Source organism: Protopterus annectens, chromosome 14.part0 (genome assembly GCF_019279795.1).
Source record: "Protopterus annectens isolate FY-2018-M chromosome 14.part0, PAN1.0, whole genome shotgun sequence".
NCBI lineage: Eukaryota > Metazoa > Chordata > Ceratodontiformes > Protopteridae > Protopterus > Protopterus annectens.
The window spans coordinates 312,368,679-312,389,663 of NC_056748.1; the positions used below are offsets into that span (position 1 = coordinate 312,368,679).

The window sequence follows — 20,985 nt, forward strand, 5'->3', positions numbered from 1 at the left end:
GGAGGATAGCATCTTGGTTCTCTTAGGGATTGCACGATCCATGCACTCATTTAATTGCTTATAAAGTGCATTTGTGTAGGATTCAGCAGTCATACCTCTATTGTCCATCTGCATGGGTGTCATGAAGTTTCCCACTTCTGTCTTAAGAAGGTGAAGTTGGCGTTGGAGAAATTTTTTATGGTGGTTTCCCAAATGGGGTGGGGAGTGGGATCGGGATGTGGATGGTCTAGGGTGATTAGCTTGTGGTCGGATCTGACCAATGAGGAATTGACCTCTGGTGTGGAACACCAGTTGCCCAAGTTGGGAATGACCAGGTCTAGGATATTGCTGCCTCTGGTGAGGGTGTGGATAAGTTGATCCAAAGCATTGGAATTCATGAGTTCCAGAAAACGTTGAGCAAAACTTTAGTACATGAGTAGTTTTCCCAGTTAATGGTGGGGTAGTTGAAATCGCCTGTTATTAGGGTTTTAGGTTTTACCCTAATATTTTCCAGTGTATCAAGAAATGAGGAGTGGGAATCCTGGGGCATGGCGGTGGATCTGTAGCAAGCTACAATTTGGATTGCGGTCTTGCCCAGAGTTAGTTGCACTTGGATAATCTCAGATGCATTATGCTGAGCAACTAGCCTGGAGGTGTGGATATCCTTAATGAATATGGACACGCCTCCACCTTTAGTGTTTCGGTCCAGGTTAGGTGGCTGAAAGGTGTGGTATGAATTATAGCCTGATAATGCAGGGGTGCTCTCTGGAGCCTTGAACCAGGTCTCTGTCACTGCACAGATGTTGATGTTCTCCATTTTAAGGAGTGCCTCGAGTAAGTGCATTTTGAGGTTTAGACTTCTAGCATTGAGTAGCATTACCTTCAGATTTTGCTTGCTTGTATCTGTTACGGTGGTGAATTTGTCATTTGAACCTTGCCTAAAAAAGGCACTATAGGGGTGGCAAGAGCCTTATCCAGTATCCAGAATCCCAAGGGCAACAGGTGCAGGCCATCTCTGGCAAAGCATCGTGGTCTGTCGATCATGTCATCCCAGGCAGACAGATACTGGATCAGCTTAGAATGACACCAGAAGCTTAGACAATTGTTGAGGTCAATCATTTTGTCCTTATATTGTGGTATCATTCTGGGTGATGGCAGGATGCTACTCAGGATGAAGGTCATACCTGCCTGGGCTACAAGAATGGACATCTCCTCCATGTCTCTTTTCATGTAATTCAGGGAGGTACGTCTCAGGTCATTCACACCAACATGGAGAATGACAGAGTCATATTTGTACTTTTTATGGAGTGACTTGAGAGCATGCATTATGTGGTGGATCCTGGCACCCAACAGGCAGCTGACAGTAACTTTCTCCTTGTTTAGCCTGGTGAGTGGAACATCAATGTGCCTGACTATAGAATCACCTATGACTAGAGTGTTGGGTATGTTGTTATGCCTTATGGGCTGTGGTTGAGTGGCCCACTGAGTTTGTGGGATATGTGTCATTTGGGTTGTGTTGGGGGGGGTGGAGGTTGCTTGCGTTTCTGCTTTGGAGGTCCCTGTTGCTTGGGCAGATTTTTATTGAGAGCCACTGTGAATATAGGTGTGTGTTTTGTGTTTCTATGTGTGTGTTTTGGTGGTGTAGGTTTTGAGGGACTATGTGATGAGTGTGATGTGGTGCAAGTGTTTACCTTCTCCTCTTGACTGTCTAGTCTAGTCTTGGGTGAATAGAGCTTTGTTTCCAGTTTGGCTATATAAGTGCATCTCTCACAGGTTGTAGTGTTGTGTGGTAGGAGGAGAGGGTTGTCTGTGTATATGAGGCAATTGCTGCATTGCCCCAAGATGCCCAGATTCATCAAGTAGACAGGAGAAAACACTGGGAGCTGACCCTTCGACATACCTGGATAGGTGCTTATTTATTAAATACTAAAAACTGTTTTTCTGTAGACAAGTGAGGAAAGTTGAGCGCTGTAGTAATTTGTAGCTTATTTAGTGCTTACAATAAGTTCTGAAGAAACAGATTTGATTGCTAAAACTAAAAAACTGGTTAGTTTTATGGGAAAATTTGAAGAGCACACTTTATGGCGCCAGGAATAGTTTAACCCTAGCTAAGCAGCGATGCATAAAGTGTTTTTTTTTTTTTTTTTTTTTTAGATAAGCTACCTAGTGCTTACCACTCCCACTGATAAGCTAGAAGGCTTCCCTCTAACACAGAAAGGCTTGGTGGCTCAGACACTTACAAACAGTCCTGGATACAGCACATCTGTAATCTGCTACACAACCTGAAGAGGAAGGCTACTGTTGGTAGTCTGCCACACATGCTGAAGAGGAAGACTAATGGTGGTAGACTGTTTAGCATGTGTATGACCTATTAAAGTAAAACAGTAGCTATACTTAAAGCTGACGCCACCTTATTATAACCCTGCCCATTCAGTTCCTTCTTGCATCTCCCCTTTCTTTGAAGTAACCAGCCATCACTAGAACAAAGTGAAAGATACTTGTTGCTAACAAAATGTTTATGACATAGATGCCTGCCTCTCTTGCTAGATCTTGGTTGATACAGGAATATGTGGAGATCTTTATGACTAAAAAAGAAATAACCTTCCATGTGAAAAGCCTGTAATTCCCAAACTGGCCTAAATAGATGAGACACTTCATTTAGATAAGAAAAACATTTTGAATTTGTGAAATACCTTCAAATTCACTGGGATAATAACTTTATTACATAAATATATTGCACTTATCTGCTCCTGTAGCTCATACATATTTTAAAATAAATAAATCATTTTTTAACTGTAGAATAACATAAGCAGCCTACAATGTATGTGGTTCAGTCAGTTACTGTCATTTTGGAGTCAGCACGTTTTTTGTGTGTTTGTTTTTTTTTTTTTTAATGTGCCTAAGTTTTCTGTAGGTAGCCTGTTTTTTGTCACACCTTACTTCTTATAAAAAAACATTCTGGGTGAACTGACTACATTAAACTGCATGACTGCAATTATTATTGCACTTGACCCTGTGGCCCAGCAGTAGTTGAAACAGGTTTTTAAATGGCCAGTTCAGCTTTCAAGTTAACAGATAAATAAATTACATAATTTATTGTTTATTAAGTGAGTGAGGTGAGATGATCCAAAACAAACCTATTCAGTCACAACATAAGCCAGTCAAAAAGCTGTACCGATAACTATATTGAAAATGCAGAAAATACATGGGGATCCCTATATTTTGCCAAGGATGAAGCACACAGGTCAACAATTCATCTCAATGAAACTAAAAACATTTTTTTTTTCAGGGGACAAGACCTTCCTAGCCCCTTCAAGTGTGTGTGTGTGTGTGTGTGTGTGTGTGTGTGTGTGTGTGTGTGTGTGTGTGTGTGTGTGTGTGTGTGTGTGTGTGTGTGTGTGTGTGTGGGGGGGGGGGGTCTCTCCCACTCCATTACTTGTATATACTAACTCATGACTGCACAACTGTAGACAGAAGAGAAAAAACTGGAGAAATGGAGTCGTTGCAGAACAAGAAATAGAAACTACATTGGCAGTGATTTTTTTGGGCTACAATGATTGAGTTAAGCATCTGACAACTAAACTTGATGACTGTTATAAAGCTCATCCATTTTACATTCAATAAGAGTAGCAAGGCTGAATATAGGTATGCATAAGCAATTGTGTATTGTCTGTGAACAAGTACTTCAAAACTTCACATCATAAACAACTTTAAGAATCATATTTGTTAAACTAGGCATTCTACTTTGTGATTATAACAAAAATAGCTGACCATATTGTTTTGATTCACGAATTCAGAATTTGCAACCACATTCCTAGGTATGCCTCAGAAGTACAGCAGATAGACAAGAATGTGTAAGACAGTAAGGACAAGGGCTTCACTTCAAAAATAGGTGTGAATGGATCTGTGGATCAGAAGGGTGACTAGCAAAACCATTTGAGAAAAAATTTGTTATCCATTTCTAGGATTCCATCTTTTAAGGGCAGTGCAGCAGGGGAGAAAGGACAAAGATAGCGTAGCATGAGTTAAGAAGTAGATGCTACTGGGAAGGGAAAAGAAAATTACTACAAACAAGACAGTTGTCACAACAAATGGTGGAACTTATAAGAAGCTGAAAATTCAGATAAACGGGATGGTAATGGTACAAGTTAACAGCGTCAAGTGTTTGAGAGGGGTAGCTGATTAGAAGGGAAATCTGAATGAGCAGGACAAAGCTAAAATCACAGGGGGCTGCAACCAGCCTGTTGGACTGCCAGGAGAAGTATGTGACAGAAGAATGCCAAAACAACTGAAAAGTAAGTTGTACAAAATAGTGTTGAGACTAGTACTTCTGAATGGTACAGAAACCTGGGAATAAAGGCAAAGCAATTGAGGACGTTAGACCTGATGCAGCTGAAGTACCTGAGATGGGTGTTATGATGCAAACTGTGGGGTAGATGAAGAAGTGAAATCAGAGCAGACACCAAAGCGGCTTCAATTGCATAGAAGGTCAAAGAAAACAGATTACAGTGGTTTAGTCCCATATGCAGAAAAGCAGAAAACGATTTGGTGAAGAAGATTTGGGAGAGTCAGGAAGAAGGCAAGATGAACTTAGGACATCCACGCAAAGAGAGGGACGGATTGTGTGAGACAACACCTGTGACAGTTGGGCATGACTTGATCAAGAAAGGTGGTGACAGTTTATGCTACACCTTGGCCCCATGTAGAAAAATAGGAAAAATGGGGTTCTACTGATAATGATGATGACGATGAAGAGGAAGGTAATAAATAAGATGAGGGGAGATTATGTTTGTGGTAGACGAGACAGAGGAGATAAAGTGCATGACATAAAATGTATTGTAGTTCGAATGATGCAGCCCTTGGTAAATCCTGTTTAAATGAATCTGGAGTAGAGACTGCAGTTTAGGGGCCTGTAGATGTAATTAAACCAGCATCAAATTTCAATGAAAGTATAACATGCATTTAAAAAGTCAACTGTAATATAGAATTAGCTAAGTCTGCATGGTTGCGAAACCATATAAGAAGGGAGTGGTAGGGATACAGTGAGGTGCAGCTCCCCTACAAAAATATTTATTTGTTTATATTTATTACTGGGGTAGTGCACTGATCTCAGTGAACCATTTGCAGTCACAGCCTAGGTGATTAACATCACATAAGAAATGAACAAAGCATTTACAGTTACAAGGATATGCTAAAATATATATTATTTATATATATATATATATATATATATATATATATATATATACATATATACACACACATACAAACATTACAAATGTAAGAATATGTTATAACATTTATTTCAAGAAGCAGTTAACAATGTCAAGACATTGATGGAAAAATGGAATTATGCTTAGCAGAGCTTTATGGATAAGATGTAGCCATAATGACTGAGATGGCTTATGCTACAGGGATAGCAGCATATCATTATATAGAGAGGAATGAAGACATTAGATGAGGCAAGTGACAATAGTTGCAAGAAAGGATACCGTGGAGAGAAGACAGAGAAAAGGTGAAAGAGGCATGCAGAGGTAAGAGGAGTAGAAAGGGGAAGTGTGGTATAGAGATGCAATGAAAAGGAGGAAGTAGGATGAATGAGAGGCAGTAAGTAAGGGGATGACAAGATGAGGTAAGGAAGGACGAAATAGGGATAAAGGGGTGTGTGAGAGAGCTGTGGTGTTCATGTAACATGACTTGTGTGAGTGCAGCTGCACTTTGCTTGGGTGAAGAGGTGTTCCTTGAGTTGTTGTCAGAAATCTGAGTACTTTTGGATGTCTTGGATTGAGAGAGGAACGGCATCCCATATTTTAGGTGCTAGGATGGAGAATTCACAGAGCCATGATCTACCTCTCTAGGACTGGTCTTGTATTGACCTATTGTATGTTGTTCTGATAAGATATGTTGCTGCATTCAGTTTGTACTATGCTGCTCATATGTAATGTATTGCTTTATAGTATATGTATAATGTTGTGCCACGTGATTCTATATATGTAGTATGTATTAGTTACACTCTGTCTGCAGCTTTTCTCTCTGGGCCTCCACTGAAAATGGGCTTATCTTCGCCCAGTGGACTATCCCGGTAAACAAATGCAAATAAATAAATAATAAATAAATAAACAGTTAGTGCAATAAAGATTATTTTTGGAGTTCGCTGGGTGGGATTAGATTGAGAGATACCCATGAGATCATATGTGTGGGTTTTGGTGAAAAGTTTATGAATGAGAGGGGACAATGACTCAGAAGAAGGTATTTGTGAATTATTGATCCCAGTAGGAGGCTGGCTGTCAAATGTATTGGGAGCTGTTTAGTTTTGGCTAGAGTTAGCCAGTTGTGTTCATTATTAGGGCAGTTAGTAATGAGCCAGAAGATTTTATTGGTGGATGGTTTGTAAGGTGGTGGCATTTTTCTTTGAGGCTGCAGCTATAATGGGTAGTCCATACTTGAGTTGAGATAAAAGTATTCCTTTGCCTATGGCAGCATTGGCTAGCTTGGATCGAAGAGGTGACAGATTGTTTGCCCATAACAGTAGTGTTTATGTGTTTTGAATATGCATTTCAAAGTTAAGAGATTGGTCAAGGTATTTGAAGGATGTGGTAGTTTCTATGGTAGTACTGTTAACCTCTTTAATATTAAGAAAGCTGAGTTTTTTGCCTATATTTGGTTGGTTCTAAATAGCATGGCATTTGGCAGACTTAGATTTGTTTGTTTGATGTGTAGATGACCATGACATCTATAAACATAATTATAGGTATCTGAGAATGATCAGATGGGAGTTTTTTGTTAAATCTGGAAAAGAGAAGAGGGACTAAAGTGGAACTCTGGGGGACTCCTTCCAAAAGAGATGTGTCAGAGGTGATGGTGCCTACTTTCACCTTGAAGAATCTACTGGTAAGGAAGTCTGCGAACCAAGGCTTTGCATCATCACTAATGCCTATTTCAGTTAATTTTTCAAATAGTAAGTTATGTTCAGTTAGATCAAAGGCTTTTGTGAGGTCAATAAAAATGGCTCCTGTCAGATTGCCTTTGTCCATATTGAATAGGATGTCATCTGTGAGGGAACGGAGAGCTGTGATGGTGCTGTGCCCAGACCAGAATCCATGTTGCTTCCTGAATAGAAAATAGTACTGATGTAAATAATCAGTAATTTGGATGTAGATATTTTTTCTAGTATTTTACTTGAAGTGGGAAGTACTGAGATAGAATGGAGTTGGTTTCAGTAGTTTTGGAACATGAGTGACTATTGCTGTTTTCCATATCTGAGGCATAATCTTATTAGCTAAGCAGAGGTTTTATATGTGAGTGAGAGGGTGGGGGATGAAGTCCTTACAAAGGTGAATGAACCAAGTGGCTAGGTTATCTGAGCCTTGGAGGAGTATCTATTTGTATTTGGTCCAGTTGTGTTTTAGTCTCTGATTCTCATCTTTTACTAAGTGAAATAGTGGAATGTAAAAGGGGAGAGAGGGTGGACCTGGGGGGGGTGATTGGTTTGTGTTGCTGATGTGTACCAGTTTACTGAACTCGTTGAGGAAGTCGGTGCATGAGAGTTTGTATGTGGTGATGTTAGAGGGGTTCAGGGAGTGGAGTTGTGTTGCATTTTTCGAACAGTCATCATGTTGATTTCTCTCCAGAATCTTTTAGATTTGGCTAAAAGTGAGAATTGTTTGTTTTAGTGGTAATTGTTTTTGTGTTTGCACATGCATTGCTTGGCTAGGTTGCATAGTTAGGTGTATTTGGCTTGGGAATCTGTGGAGAGGTTGCATTTCCAATCGTGCTGTGCTTCCTCATGTAATCTGAGGAGGTGTTTGACTTCTTTAGATACCCAGTCATGTTTGTGGTCAAAGTAGCCTCTGTCCTAAGGAAAATATTTTTTTGCAAGTGCAAAAGGGTGCTGGTTGTCAGCTTCACTGGGGTCTTTTATCGAAAGTAAGTGAGACCAATCAAGGGTGGCAAGGATATTTCTAAGATTAGTAATATACTGAAGGTGATAAGTTTGGGCTTATATTTGAATGTTATATTATAAACTGAAAAGGTTATGGGGCAATGATGACTGAAGGAGGGTGCATGTATGGTGAGGTTAGATATCACTGTAGGATTACTAGTTATTACAAGATCTAGTTAGATGTGCTTGTTGGATTGAAGGCATTTTTATTTTAAGTTACAGGAGAGCTGCTTTATGCAGTTCACGTTTGCAATGTTTAATAAAGCAATTGTCATTATATTTGATAAAAATGGCTGCTACCATCATCAGTTTTCATTGTAAATGTTTTTCATAATTCTACAGTTCATAATGTTGCTTCCTGTTTTTATGTATATGAGCAGATGTCATGTATTTAAAACCAAAGCAATAGGTAAGTAATTTGTACCTATTTACCTTTACTTACATTATATTGTTAACCATAACTCTGAAACGTATTAAGAAACCAAATGTCAATGTGTTTTAACCAAGGTTCCTGTGTTTAAAGTCCAGATAATTTATACATGTGTATTACACAGATAACTAATGAATGTATATTACATAGATAACTAATGCATGTGTATTACGCAGGTAGTAATGAGTGCGTATTACACAGGTAAGTAATGCACGTGAATTACACAGATAAGCAATAAATGTGTATTACACAGATAAGTAATGTGTGTATATTGCACAGATACGTAATGTGCGTGTTGTACAAAATACTTACCCCATGGCCATTACACTTCTTCTGTACATCACAGTCATAGCCTAGTACACTGGCATTGACACATGCAAAGTTAGCGCAAACCTGGAAAACAAATGCAAGATAAATGCTTTACTGAAGTAAGTATCTTACTACCTTAAATTGCAATCTTCAAAGAGTCACATAACCTGAAACCATTCTCTCATCTGTTCAGATTTTTTGCAGAATGTCCAGAGTTTTGCCTCATATTTTTGATCTGTTCATCATAACATTTTTGTGTTTCTGGCAAATCAGTAGGGATTGATGTCATTAAATAATAACAGACATTTGAGTTTCAGACCTCAGACTTCATACCCTTCAGAAAATGCTTGTTAATTCAAAATCTGTTATTCTAACAACTTTCTAAGAGCAATAACTGAAATTTGTCCCTTATTTTAAGTCTTTGCCCCCCCCCCCCCGACACACACATTATTTTTGGCTTTGGCTACATTTCTTGTACTAGGAGTTGACAGGTATGTGTGAAACTTCATTCTTTCATTTTCTGATAACCACTTTATCTCATTCAGGGCCACTGAGGGCAAGACCACGTCTTGACGAGCAGCAGGCTTAAAGCAAAGAAGTAATTCTGGATAAAATGCCAGCCCACTGCAAGATGTACAGACAAACTGACAAGAAGCACACACACACCTCCCAGTAATTTAGATTTCTGTCAGTACATCCTATATCTTTGAGATGTGTTTTGAAACTGGAGACCATGTGAATGCAGGACGGACATGCAGACACCAGACAGAAGGTACAACAGCTGGGTGCTGAAGCAAAAAAGCAATATGAGGCAGCAAGGCTGAGTGTTGTACCACTGTGATGCCGAGATTTGCAGTAATCCCTGAGTATTATGCTAAGTGCAGGAGACTCATGCTACTTTACTTATTTATTAAAAAAAGATGGTGAGGAATTAAACATTAAAGCTAAAAGTGGATCTAGAGGCAGAAATTAGGGTTCCTGTACTAATTTACTGCCTTTTGAAGCAAATGGGGCTTACACAAATCAGTTCTTTAATTTTGGTTAATGTTACTGATAAAGATTCTGATAAAGGAGAATTTAACAGTTTTGTTCTACTAATGTTTCCTAGTTCCACAGTTTCTAAAGAAATATGAGTTCAGGTAATGAAGTCATCTAGCAGCACCGACTCCTTACATTTATAAACAAAACTCCTGTCCCCCACCCACTGATCTAATTTTACCTGAAAAGTTTTACGTTGTCATTCATTCCTACCTCCAAAGCCTTGGTATTGTTTGAGATATACTTTTTGCTGTGGAATATCTTTGCTGTGGAATTTCTATCCATCTCTCTCTCTCTCTCTCTCTCTCTCTATCTATCGATCCTTCTATATGGGGTAAGTGCACTTTGTTGAATATGCATCTTGTCGACTAAGTATACTGCTATTTGTCAACATCAGGAGATGTCGAACGTTGGCCCGAATAATTTTGATTTGTGTGAATTGTGCTTGTGATCAGATAAATAAGGTTTTACTGGTTAAGGTTATAATAAAGGTTGGGCAAAGGGATAGACTGAGTCATGTGCATGTGTGAATGTTTTTAAGTGTGTGTTCGAGTGTATCTGGGTTAGGTGAGTAGAAGGTTAGGTAAAGTAATAGTTTTAGTACTTTGTGTGAATGTATGTGCAGTGTGTGTGCGTGTGTGTATGTCAGTAAATGTCGTGGGTAGTGCTACTGTTAGCAAAACATTTTTTGGTAAGCTAATGAATAAGGCTGAGGTCAGGGGCAGTGGCATGGATAGAGCTAGGGTTAGCACACATGAGTAAGGCTGTATAGATGGACGAAGGGGACTGGAGAATATGTGTCGTATCTGGACCACTACACTACTGTAGATGATAGCCAGGAAGAAAAGTGTTAAAAAGAGGAAATAATACTGTACTACTTAATTAACATGTGGACAACAAAGTACTGAGGAAAGAAATTAGGTAGTACACATAAAATTAAAATTTCATTTTCCTGCTGTATAGATTCATATTTATCACCACATTACAGTCTGTATTATGGACTGTACCATTTAACTTAATGTTTGCCTCTTTTCCAAAATCTGACATATCTCGGACATCAAAATGTGCAGATAATTGAAGTATTGGAGCCATTATATCACCTAATACAGATATATTTATGTTAAACATGCATTTAGTAGAAGATTCTAACCTGAATTAAGATACAAATTTACAGTTTAGCATAAGCTAATGCAAATACATGACTTTAGACTTCAACAGTTAAACTGCAAGAAAGATATTGGGCCAGATTCAGGAAGCCTCCGTGTAAGAGTTATAACTCTTACACGCAGGGCCGGCCTTAGCTGAAACGGCGCCCTAGGCGAAGTACTGCTGTGATGCCCCTTAAGCCCCACCCCACACCATATTTAAGGAACACCCCTATTTGAGCCACGCCCACATATGGGTCACTCCCACCAAAAGCACTCCAGTTTTCAATTTTTAAATGCATGAAAAATCATACTGTAACAGATACCTTGCAGTATAGTTAAACTGCAAGTGCAGCCTGAGGGCTGCTTATGCACATTGGTCAACATTTATGTTTTATGCAGAGGTAAGTCTGCTATTACTCACATGGAAGGTTGTAGCCTCAAAGGACCCTGTTTTGCACAAAAAAGTCCTGGCTCTGCACCTGCTCTTACTTCTGTTAAGTTGGAAAAAAGTACCATTTTTGACATGCATGGTCTATTTTAGGCAAAAGGCATAACACCCACAAATAAGCCTACGGATCCGACAGACTTGAGGGCAGAGTCGGATCCGAAGTACCCAGTACTATCGGCGCCGACCCACTCCCGGCTCCAAGGCTGCACGGCTCCGAGCGCTCCGAGCCCGGATAGTGGCTTGGAGAAGGAGCAATGGGCTGAAAAAATGGAGGGGGGGGCAGGACCACTCCCATCTGCATCTGGGCCTGGATGAACCTTCGCATCATCCGGTCCAGATCAGCATCAGAAAGGCTACAGGTGGATCTCGAAGAGGCTACCGAGGTAGGCCTTGAGTGCCGCCTCGATAGCCTCGACGGAGATCAGGTCTCCTCCTCCTCCTCGGGGCCCGGGGAGAAACAAGGTGACCGGAGCCAAGGAGGAGGAGATCCAGTAGCTGAAGCAGCCGGAGGAAGCCTGCTTAGCTGGGGGCGACGGAGGTCTCGGCCCGCCGCTTATGGTGCTTCTCCCTCCGCTCCCTCTTCCTGGCCTCCCTCTCCTCCGACCCTTTAGCGGGATGAGTCCCGGGTGGAGGAGGAGGGGCAGGAACAGTAGAAACTACCAGGGTAGGTACTGCTGGAGGCGGAGGCCGGCAGTCGAGGCAAAGTCCCGCCAGGACCAGCTTTGACCTCCGCTCTTTCAATGCCCTGGGGTTGAACGCTGCACAGATAGTACAGCCCGAAGTGAGGTGTTCAACCCCAAGGCATCGAACGCACCGAGTGTGGCCATCAGCCGGAGAGAGACTATGGCCACACTCGGTACATTTAGAAAAGATAGGCTTTGGGGCCTCGGACATCTTTTTTTTTTTAACAAAAAAAAAAAGATTTAAAACAGAAAGACTAAACACACACACGCAGGCCCCAAAGAGACACTACACAAGCACACACTACGCAGCCAGCGAGGGGAGGGAATTATACCAAAAGTATATAAAACAAAGGGGAACCTAACTCTTTCACACAAATATTAAATTTTTAGCAAAAAAAATTACACTTAATATTCAAAAAACAGCACTTAGCTTAAGGAGCTCAAGGATCAAGCCTTCCACCATGCGCGGCAAACTAGATCTGAGGTCATGGAGGGTGAGCAGGGCATTATGGGTGAGGGGAGGAGCTAGGAGCTCGGATCCATAAGCTGGAAACTATTGCCGGTTCGGATCCGATATCGGATCCATACCCCACAGGTTGCTGACAAATGAATCTCCTACTTCAGATTAATTGTTACTGTTTGGCTTAGATTTAGTGTTGGTAATGGGTCAAGAACTTACTCCATAGGCAGCTTACAACAGGTGACAAACCAGATGGTTACATTTTGCAGCACTGACAAACATATGCTTCAAAACCATATCAGAACACACCTATCAGCTATACAAAACACCAGGTCAGAGTCCATCACCCAAAGAACTTTGTTCTAAGAACTAAGATGCACAATTTGCCTATCAAAATTATACCGCCATACTCTTCTTACGGAAAAGGATTTATACCATAGAAGCTAAATGGAACACTGAAATCACACAAACTGTGTTCACTCCTATTTGAATAGGATGTGGCAAGTAACTGTTAATATACATAAATCATTGTCTTTAATTGAAAATTTTGCTTTATGAAATACCAGGAATACCCATGACTGTCATGTGTAACGTCATGTCATTCCCACAATTCCAATATTTTAGAGCCTCTAATTAAAAATTAAAATAAATAAAAAAATACTAAAGTAAACAAACTTAAAGCTTTACAAGTTAAAAAAAATGTTTGGCCTAAAATGCCAGCTTCCATAAAATGTAATCTTCCATTAAGTAAGAAGCTGAAATTCCAGAATTTAATACCATCTTTTCTGAGGAAAAGAATTGTGTCTTTGGTAACTATTGTGCCTACTTACCTACCTACCTGCTTGGCAGACCTTCTGTCAAAGTGTTTCACATCTCTGGTAAGTCTCTCTCTAAAATGAATCAACCAAAAACAAAACACAAGTGTCCTGAAAGACAGCCAGTAAATACTCACATACAGGGTGGAGCTCATTTGTTGGTATTATGCCAATATCTTTAAAGTCCCAGTGGCTGACATAAGGGGCAATAAACTACAGGACACTTGGATGACTCACTGGAAATTGATTACTACTAGTATTTCAGAAATGTGCCATCGTATTTACTTTCTGTCATGGGTCTATTTCTGTTAGCATCCAATGGATGAGTTGGGAGGGTGGCCTAATGATTAAAGTGTTTGCCTTACAAACCCAAGGTGCAGGGTTTGAGTCCCACAAGGGATAATTGGCTAAGCTTAAAATGGCTCACAAGGGCATTAAGCTTAGTACTAACCTATGAGATATGCATTCAAAGTACCCATGTTCTATATATTATACTACCAATTCAACAGCAAGACAAGTTCATGACTACTGAATATTGTCCACATCATACCTTTCTTAAAGTTATCTTGTAAGCAGTCATGCATCACACTTTTGGATTCACCTTCTACTTAGTTTTATAGCATTAGAACTTTTCTGCTCATCCTCATCTGAAAAAGGAACCACTAATTAGCACAATTACAAATTTATCCAATCCTGTTATATTCTTCCTTATGTTTTCCATCCTAAATTGCAGACTAATAGTGCTGTATATCATTTTGTAATTTGCAGGTAGGCTTCTCCTTCCATCTGTTCCACAGTACAAGTTATAAAGACATTAAAGTGATATAGTTCCAACTTCTGAGCCCTATTGTAACTAATTAGTAAGACCCATTTCTGTGCATGCATTAATGTATAACAGCTTTTTGCATTCCAGTCAGATTTTTACCCTAACAACCCCACTTTTATAACTCAATCTCTTGTACAGGAAATATCAGGTGTTGTCAAACTGGTAGTAAGCCACATGCACGATGAGCATTTCTTGGTCAACAGCTTTGATCATTCAGGAAAACTATTACATTTATATTTATTAACTACTGTCTATTCCCACCAACAAAACAAACATAATGACACTTTGGGACAGCAGAACATTCCACTCCCCCACCCCCCAAAAAAATTCTGTTTGTTGTTGTACAAGTCTTTGCACATGTACTCCTAGAAAAAAGATAGCACAATAACGGAACAGGCAAGGGACACTTGAGACAGCACTGGCTCTTACCTCACTGGTGAGCAATACATTAATTCATTCCCATAGTCAGAACACTAATTCCAAAAAAGTTAAAGTCTACAAAGGTGTTAACTGTTTTCAGAATGGAAAAACTTGATCGCTATTCAAACTGATCTCCATATGTGTACATAGAATTCACACGTCGTGATTATGGCCACAAAACATGTAAATATATGACCCATGACCCGAGCACAGGGCATGCAAAGTAGACAGTAAGATCGGAACACTGTACAGCCGGGAGTTGTTTTGAAAGCAACCAATCTTCTGTATAGAAGAAAAACTGCCAACAGCATTACATGCACCAGTTCCAGTTATAGTGCATTTTTTCTGCTTGTGGATGCAAAGACATTCGCAGTCAGCTTTCAAAATTAGAAACCATAACCTGTGCACGAGTTAAAAACTGAAGACACCAGTAGTTGGTGCCTACAAAAAATTCTCTTCACTATTTTCATTAACAGCTACCTTAAGTTCAGTCATACAAACACCGTGCTAATATCATAAAATAATAAAACATAACGTACCCATTATAAGGAACACAACGTTGTGTGTGTATCACGTGCACGTCGCTTGAACTGCAGAACGTATTTAGTTGACATTGGCGTCATGCCGCACAAAAGTTTCTCCTTATAGGAGAAGACTCTTGCATCGTCAACTAAAGTTTTTTTTTTTTTTTTTTTTTTTTTAATAGCCTCCTAGCCAACCCTCAGCTGTAAGTGGGAGGGTACTCAAGTCCCCTCCGCCCTCTGGTCCCAACTTCCAGCGCCAAGAGAAGAGCGCAAACTTTATTAATTAAAATAAATAAATAACTACATAAGGCGCCCTTTGTAAGGCCAGCCTGTACGGCGCCCTAGGCGGTCGCCTAGTTCGCCTATGCCTAAGGCCGGCCCTGCTTACACGGAGGCTGCAGTTAAACGGTGTGATGTCAGCATGTCATGCATATGCATGAGGTGCATGAGGCATGCTGAATCACACTAGTAACTCTTACACGGTCCGTGTAAGAGAGTAGGGGGCGTGTCTGTAGGCTAAGCCCTGCAAGCAGACACGCCCCCGGAAGACTAGAATGACTGAAAGTAAACAGCCACGAGAAAGGCCATGGAAATGTGAATAAACACACTACACAACACATGCCCCGACTGACCATCAGTGTATAAAGTGAAGAGATGTTATAAAATTAAATTAAAACCTGTTTTTTTTTTAAACCCCGTAAATGTTTGCTACTGTGTGCGCTCGTGTGCGTGGGTGTGCTACTAGCGCAATCACAGTTAGCAGTCAGTGGAAAAGGATATAAGAACTAAATATGCAAAGTAAGCCAAGAAGTAATAGCTTAGCGGTAGAGTTGCCGGCCTAAGAGTAGGCAGGCAGGGTTCGAGCCCCCACAACAACCTTTTTTTTTTTTTTGTAAATAAGCACTAAAAAGCCCCCTGACAGTATTGTACAAATGTAAATGTATTCCCTTTTGTAAAATGGAATGAAATGGAGCATATATTCTGAAGTAACACAATAATAAAAATAGTCAGAAATGTACTGATAGCTAAGCTGCTGTGAGACGGAGTGCCTGTAGCTGAGTAGTGTTTAAAAAGCTGCAAACTGCGTGCCCATTGCTAAGCACCGGTTTAACAGGCTGAAACTGTATGGAACTAGCTGTGCTTAGCTGAACATGTGTGTCACTAGCCAATTAAGGTTTATCCCAGCGCACACCATTTGCGCGCTCCCACTAGCTAACTGCCAGTGCGATGCGTTAGCTCAGCAAACGGCGCAGACCTGGTTTTAAGTGCTTAAAAGTGCTTTTGGCATGTTTGATTGACAGGTCCTCAACTCATTTCTGTCAGGAAAATCAAAAGTCAGTTGCCAGATTCGAACCCAGGATACCATGCACTAGAGTCAAGGTACTACACCACTAAGCCATGACAGCAATACCTTGAAATGCAGAAATGGCATATATATGGGATAAAATCCAGAATGGAGCATGAGAAAGCATTTTCAGTGAAGTAGATACAATTCCAAAATGGCCAATCAGAGAAATGTGCGGAAAAGCGGCATATATAAGCCCCATAGGCGGGAATACACAGCAGAAACGATTGTAGAACAGAGCTGCAGTCAGAATGAGTGGAGTAGGTGAGGGACATTGCTTTCGAGCACAGCGTTGGGGCGTTGAGGAGTCCAGATACATGGTCTGGCTCCTTGTCCATCATCACGAGGCCCAACTCATGCAGGGCCAGGTCTCATGGGGAGCATATAGGGCAGAGGCATGGGACCAGTTGGCTCGTGATCTGACCAGTGCTACTGGCATTCCACGCACTGGTGAGCAGGTCCGTCACCACCATGCGGACCTGAAGCGCAAGCAAGACCAGTTGACCGAATGGATCCAGGAGGCCCGGATATGCCCAACGCCCCACTACTGAGTAAGTTACATTTTACTTATGTATGTAAGGATTTCAACTAGCTGATACCATGGAGATGTGTAGTCCAATATTACTTCTTTCAGATACAGCTGCAGGTGTCCGCTCTGTGAACCGCGAGATGCATGCCCGTAGGCTGGTGCGGCTGCGCCACCATGCAGGTTAGTAACCCCACCCAGTACTTGTAAATAAATATTATACTGTAGCATGTATCAGAACACTGCAGTGTATTGATTAAAAGTAATATAATGTGCAAGCAAGATTTGAAAGTCTGCAGGTATGGCTGCAACAAGTTCATCAGTATGCAAGTGTAACTGGAAATATAATTGATAGAATTAAACAGTGCTGTAATACAGATGTCCCACCATTAATTAAATATAATGTAACCTGCAGTAGTCTCAAGAGTACAGCTTCAGAATCTGAGGTAGTCACATGTGAGATATATCCCCTGTTGAAATGCTGAATCATGACAGAAGTGAGGCTGTTGGAAAGTGTTTGAATCACCACCAGTCTAACATGTGAACAAAGCCTAGAAGTAGCAACCTGAACTGTGAAGTTGCAGGATGTGTGAGAGTGACAGAAAGGGTAATGTATGAATAAATAAAGTAGTAATAACCCCTGAATATATTAGCCCCAGTGTGTTTCTACAGAACTAAATGTATGTGGGAAGTACAACTTAATATCCCAAACTGATTTCAGTGTGTCAGAATCTGGAATGTCTAGGCCAAATGCTGTATATGGTGATCACAGTAAACAATTTGCAGATAGAATGAATGATTATCTGACAGACTAAACAGCCATAGTTGTCCCCTGTCCTGTCATCAAAGTGTAGCAGGATGATGTATCTGATCAAATTCAAAATAAGTAGGATAGTGATGTATTTGTAACAGGTGTAGCTTGACAGTCAAATAAAATTTATTTTGAAACATCAGCCTCAACTTAATTGTGTACCTATTACAAATGTAAATCAATGTGTAACATATGAATGTGTCATCACTTTCTAGCTCCGCCCAACCCTATAATTCCATATAACAACACCCACTAAATAATGGTATGTGAACATTTCATTAATCATGGACATTTGTCCGTTTCAAAAATATATGCATGTCTGTTCGTGCATGTGCCCTGTTCATACCTGCAAATCTGATGGCCTGTTGCCATTAATCAACCCTGCATGTTGTTTGACTGTGTATTTCTGTTCAAATAATGCATGTGATATTGATATGCCCCTTGTTCAATGGTGTTAATATCTGGGTGTTTGTTTGATGGGAATACCAATGCATGCTGTTACAACTAATCTGAATGGAATAAAATGCCACTAACCCAAACTAACATAACTACTCACAAACCTAGAACGCTTGGGAAGGCAGGTCCCAGCGGACCCACCTCTCCCACCTCAGCTGGCGACTGCACCTGGCACTAGTGCCCAGGCGGACCCCTCCGGTGGCCCTGTGCCACCTTCAGGTGGAAGCGCTGCAGGGATGGGGCCCGTACCCCCTCTGCAAGAGTGGCCGGAGGGGTCCGACCACTCACACTCCGCGGTGCCCGGGCTGTGGTGCGAAGGGAGATGCAAGACACTGTTCTTGGGCCCCTCACGCCAGCTTGAGGCTCGTGTGGCACAGCTAACGCCCGGCCATTGCCCCACCTACACAGCCCCCAGCACAGCCCCGTCCTGGGCTGTGAAGGAACAGCGGCAACTGCCTATGGGTGGGGATATCAGTTCCACTGTTGCCATCTGTGGGCTCATGCAGCTTGGAAATCCCAACCTCCGTCCCGTCAATTGTGTAACCCCCACGTGTGTCATACACGCCCCTGTATGCGTCTTGTCTGTCTTGTCTGTTAACCTACCCAACCTACCTCCCCAGCTATACCGACTTCCTTCACCTGACATACCACTCTCACCTGAAAAAAAAAAAGGGCACTCTGTACCCACAAAAATTTATGCCCCATACATAGCTGTCCATGTCGCACACATGTCTGCTTGACATTGAAACAGTTAATTACAATTGGCTCTACAACAAATATTAATGTTGTCCTGACACCTCTCTCAGGGGTGAAAGGTTTCCAATGTCTCACCAAAATACATGGAAATGCACAGCTGTTGCTGCCAAAGACATGGGCATCTATGGGCCTTACCTACATCCCTCCTGCAAATCCCACGCTTGTTTCCCTACTGTCTTACCCTCTTTGTGACCCCTTTTCACCACTTTCCTGTCACCCCTTTTCTTTTCTTTCAAAGAAAATAGCTGGTGTAAGCGCTTGTGTGGAGCCCACCGCCAGTGCATGCGTGAGCTCACAAAAACGAAAGCGCAGACCTGGTTTTAAGTGCTTAAAAGTGCCTTTATGGCACTTTGATTGACAGGTCCTGTACTCAGTTTGAAAGTTTGCAAAGAAAAATAAATTCCCACTGTCAGTCTCGAACCCAGGACCTTGGTAACATTAGTCTGTATGACCTACCACTAAGCCATGCCTGCTTTACAAGAACACAGTGCTAAAATAAATATAACATGTAATAGTAGGAATCAGTATAAAGGCAATATAGAAGATGTACTATCCAAAGCATGTCAGGTAGAGTTTTAATGGCCAAATTACTGGATTCCCCGTACTAGTTCAGTGTTAACAGAAACAGCCCTGCTACCTGTTAGCTTGTACATGATAAGGTAAGGTAATGTACATATGTGAAGGTATGTATATCTACACATACATATATATAAATATATATTAATACATATGAAATATAGTTGTAGGTGTCAGTATCCATACACACTCACTACAGGAAACAGTGAACATAAATGCAGCAACCTGAATCTGCAACACAGCCTGACCCCTGTGTGACCTACTTACCCTTCTAACTGCTTAAAGGTGGCCTCAGCACTTTGATTGACAGGTCCTGTACTCAGTTTGAAAGTTTGCAAAGAAAAATAAATTCCCACTGTCAGTCTCGAACCCAGGACCTTGGTAACATTAGTCTGTATGACCTACCACTAAGCCATGCCTGCTTTACAAGAACACAGTGCTAAAATAAATATAACATGTAATAGTAGGAATCAGTATAAAGGCAATATAGGAGATGTACTATCCAAAGCATGTCAGGTAGAGTTTTAATGGCCAAATTACTGGATTCCCATACTAGTTCAGTGTTAACAGAAACAGCCCTGCTACCTGTTAGCTTGTACATAATAACGTAAGGTAATGTACATATGTGAAGGTATGTATATCTACACATACATATATATAAATATATATTAATACATATGAAATATAGTTGTAGGTCTCAGTAGCCATACACACTCACTACAGGAAACAGTGAAGATATATGCAGCAACCAGAATCTGCAACACAGCCTGGCTCCTGTGAGACCTACTAACCCCTTTAACTGCTTAAAGGTGCCTCCAGCACTTTGATTGATAGGCCCTATACTCAACTCAAAAGCAGAATATGAGCATACTAGTAGGCCCTACCACAAGACCATTGTAACACTAGTCTGTATGACCTACCACTAAGCCATGACTCTCATACAGGAATATAGTGCTAAATAAGTGGAACATGTAATAGTAGGAATGAAGATAAAGGCAATATAGTATGTCTACTACCCAAAGCATGTCAGGCAGACTTTTATAGTCCCAATTACTGGATTCCCATACTAGTGTAGTGTTAACAGAAACAGTCCTGCTAATTGTTAGCTTGTACCCAATAATGTCAGCTAATGTACATATATGAAAGTATGTATATGTACACAGATATATATATATTTATATAGCAATACATATGACATATAGTTGTAGGTGTCAGTATGCATACACACTCACTACAGGGAACAGGCAAGAGAAATGCAGCAACCTGAATCTACAACACAGCATGAAGCATGGGAGATGTACTAACCTTCACACTCACAAAACACTGTCAACAGCATACCAGCATGGTCCACGCCCTACAATCTGAAAGGGCAACGCCTATCTCACATACCCTTTTATAGCAGTGTCCTGAAATCACAGTGAGACATGCAATCAGTACACACCCGGCTGCATGCAATTAGCAAATGCTGCCTTACAATTGGTGCAGAGGCCATC

At 40.9% G+C, this 20,985-nt stretch overlaps 1 protein-coding gene across 1 annotated transcript in view; it reads right to left on the bottom strand.

The window, feature by feature from the left end:
• Window positions 1-20,985, bottom strand: part of LOC122788965 (disintegrin and metalloproteinase domain-containing protein 9-like) — a 1,117,261-nt gene that overhangs the window by 127,353 nt on the left and 968,923 nt on the right. The window contains exon 17 of the mRNA XM_044056033.1: window positions 8,664-8,744. Within this exon, the coding sequence (XP_043911968.1) occupies window positions 8,664-8,744 (81 nt within the window). The remainder of the gene's footprint in view (window positions 1-8,663; window positions 8,745-20,985) is intronic.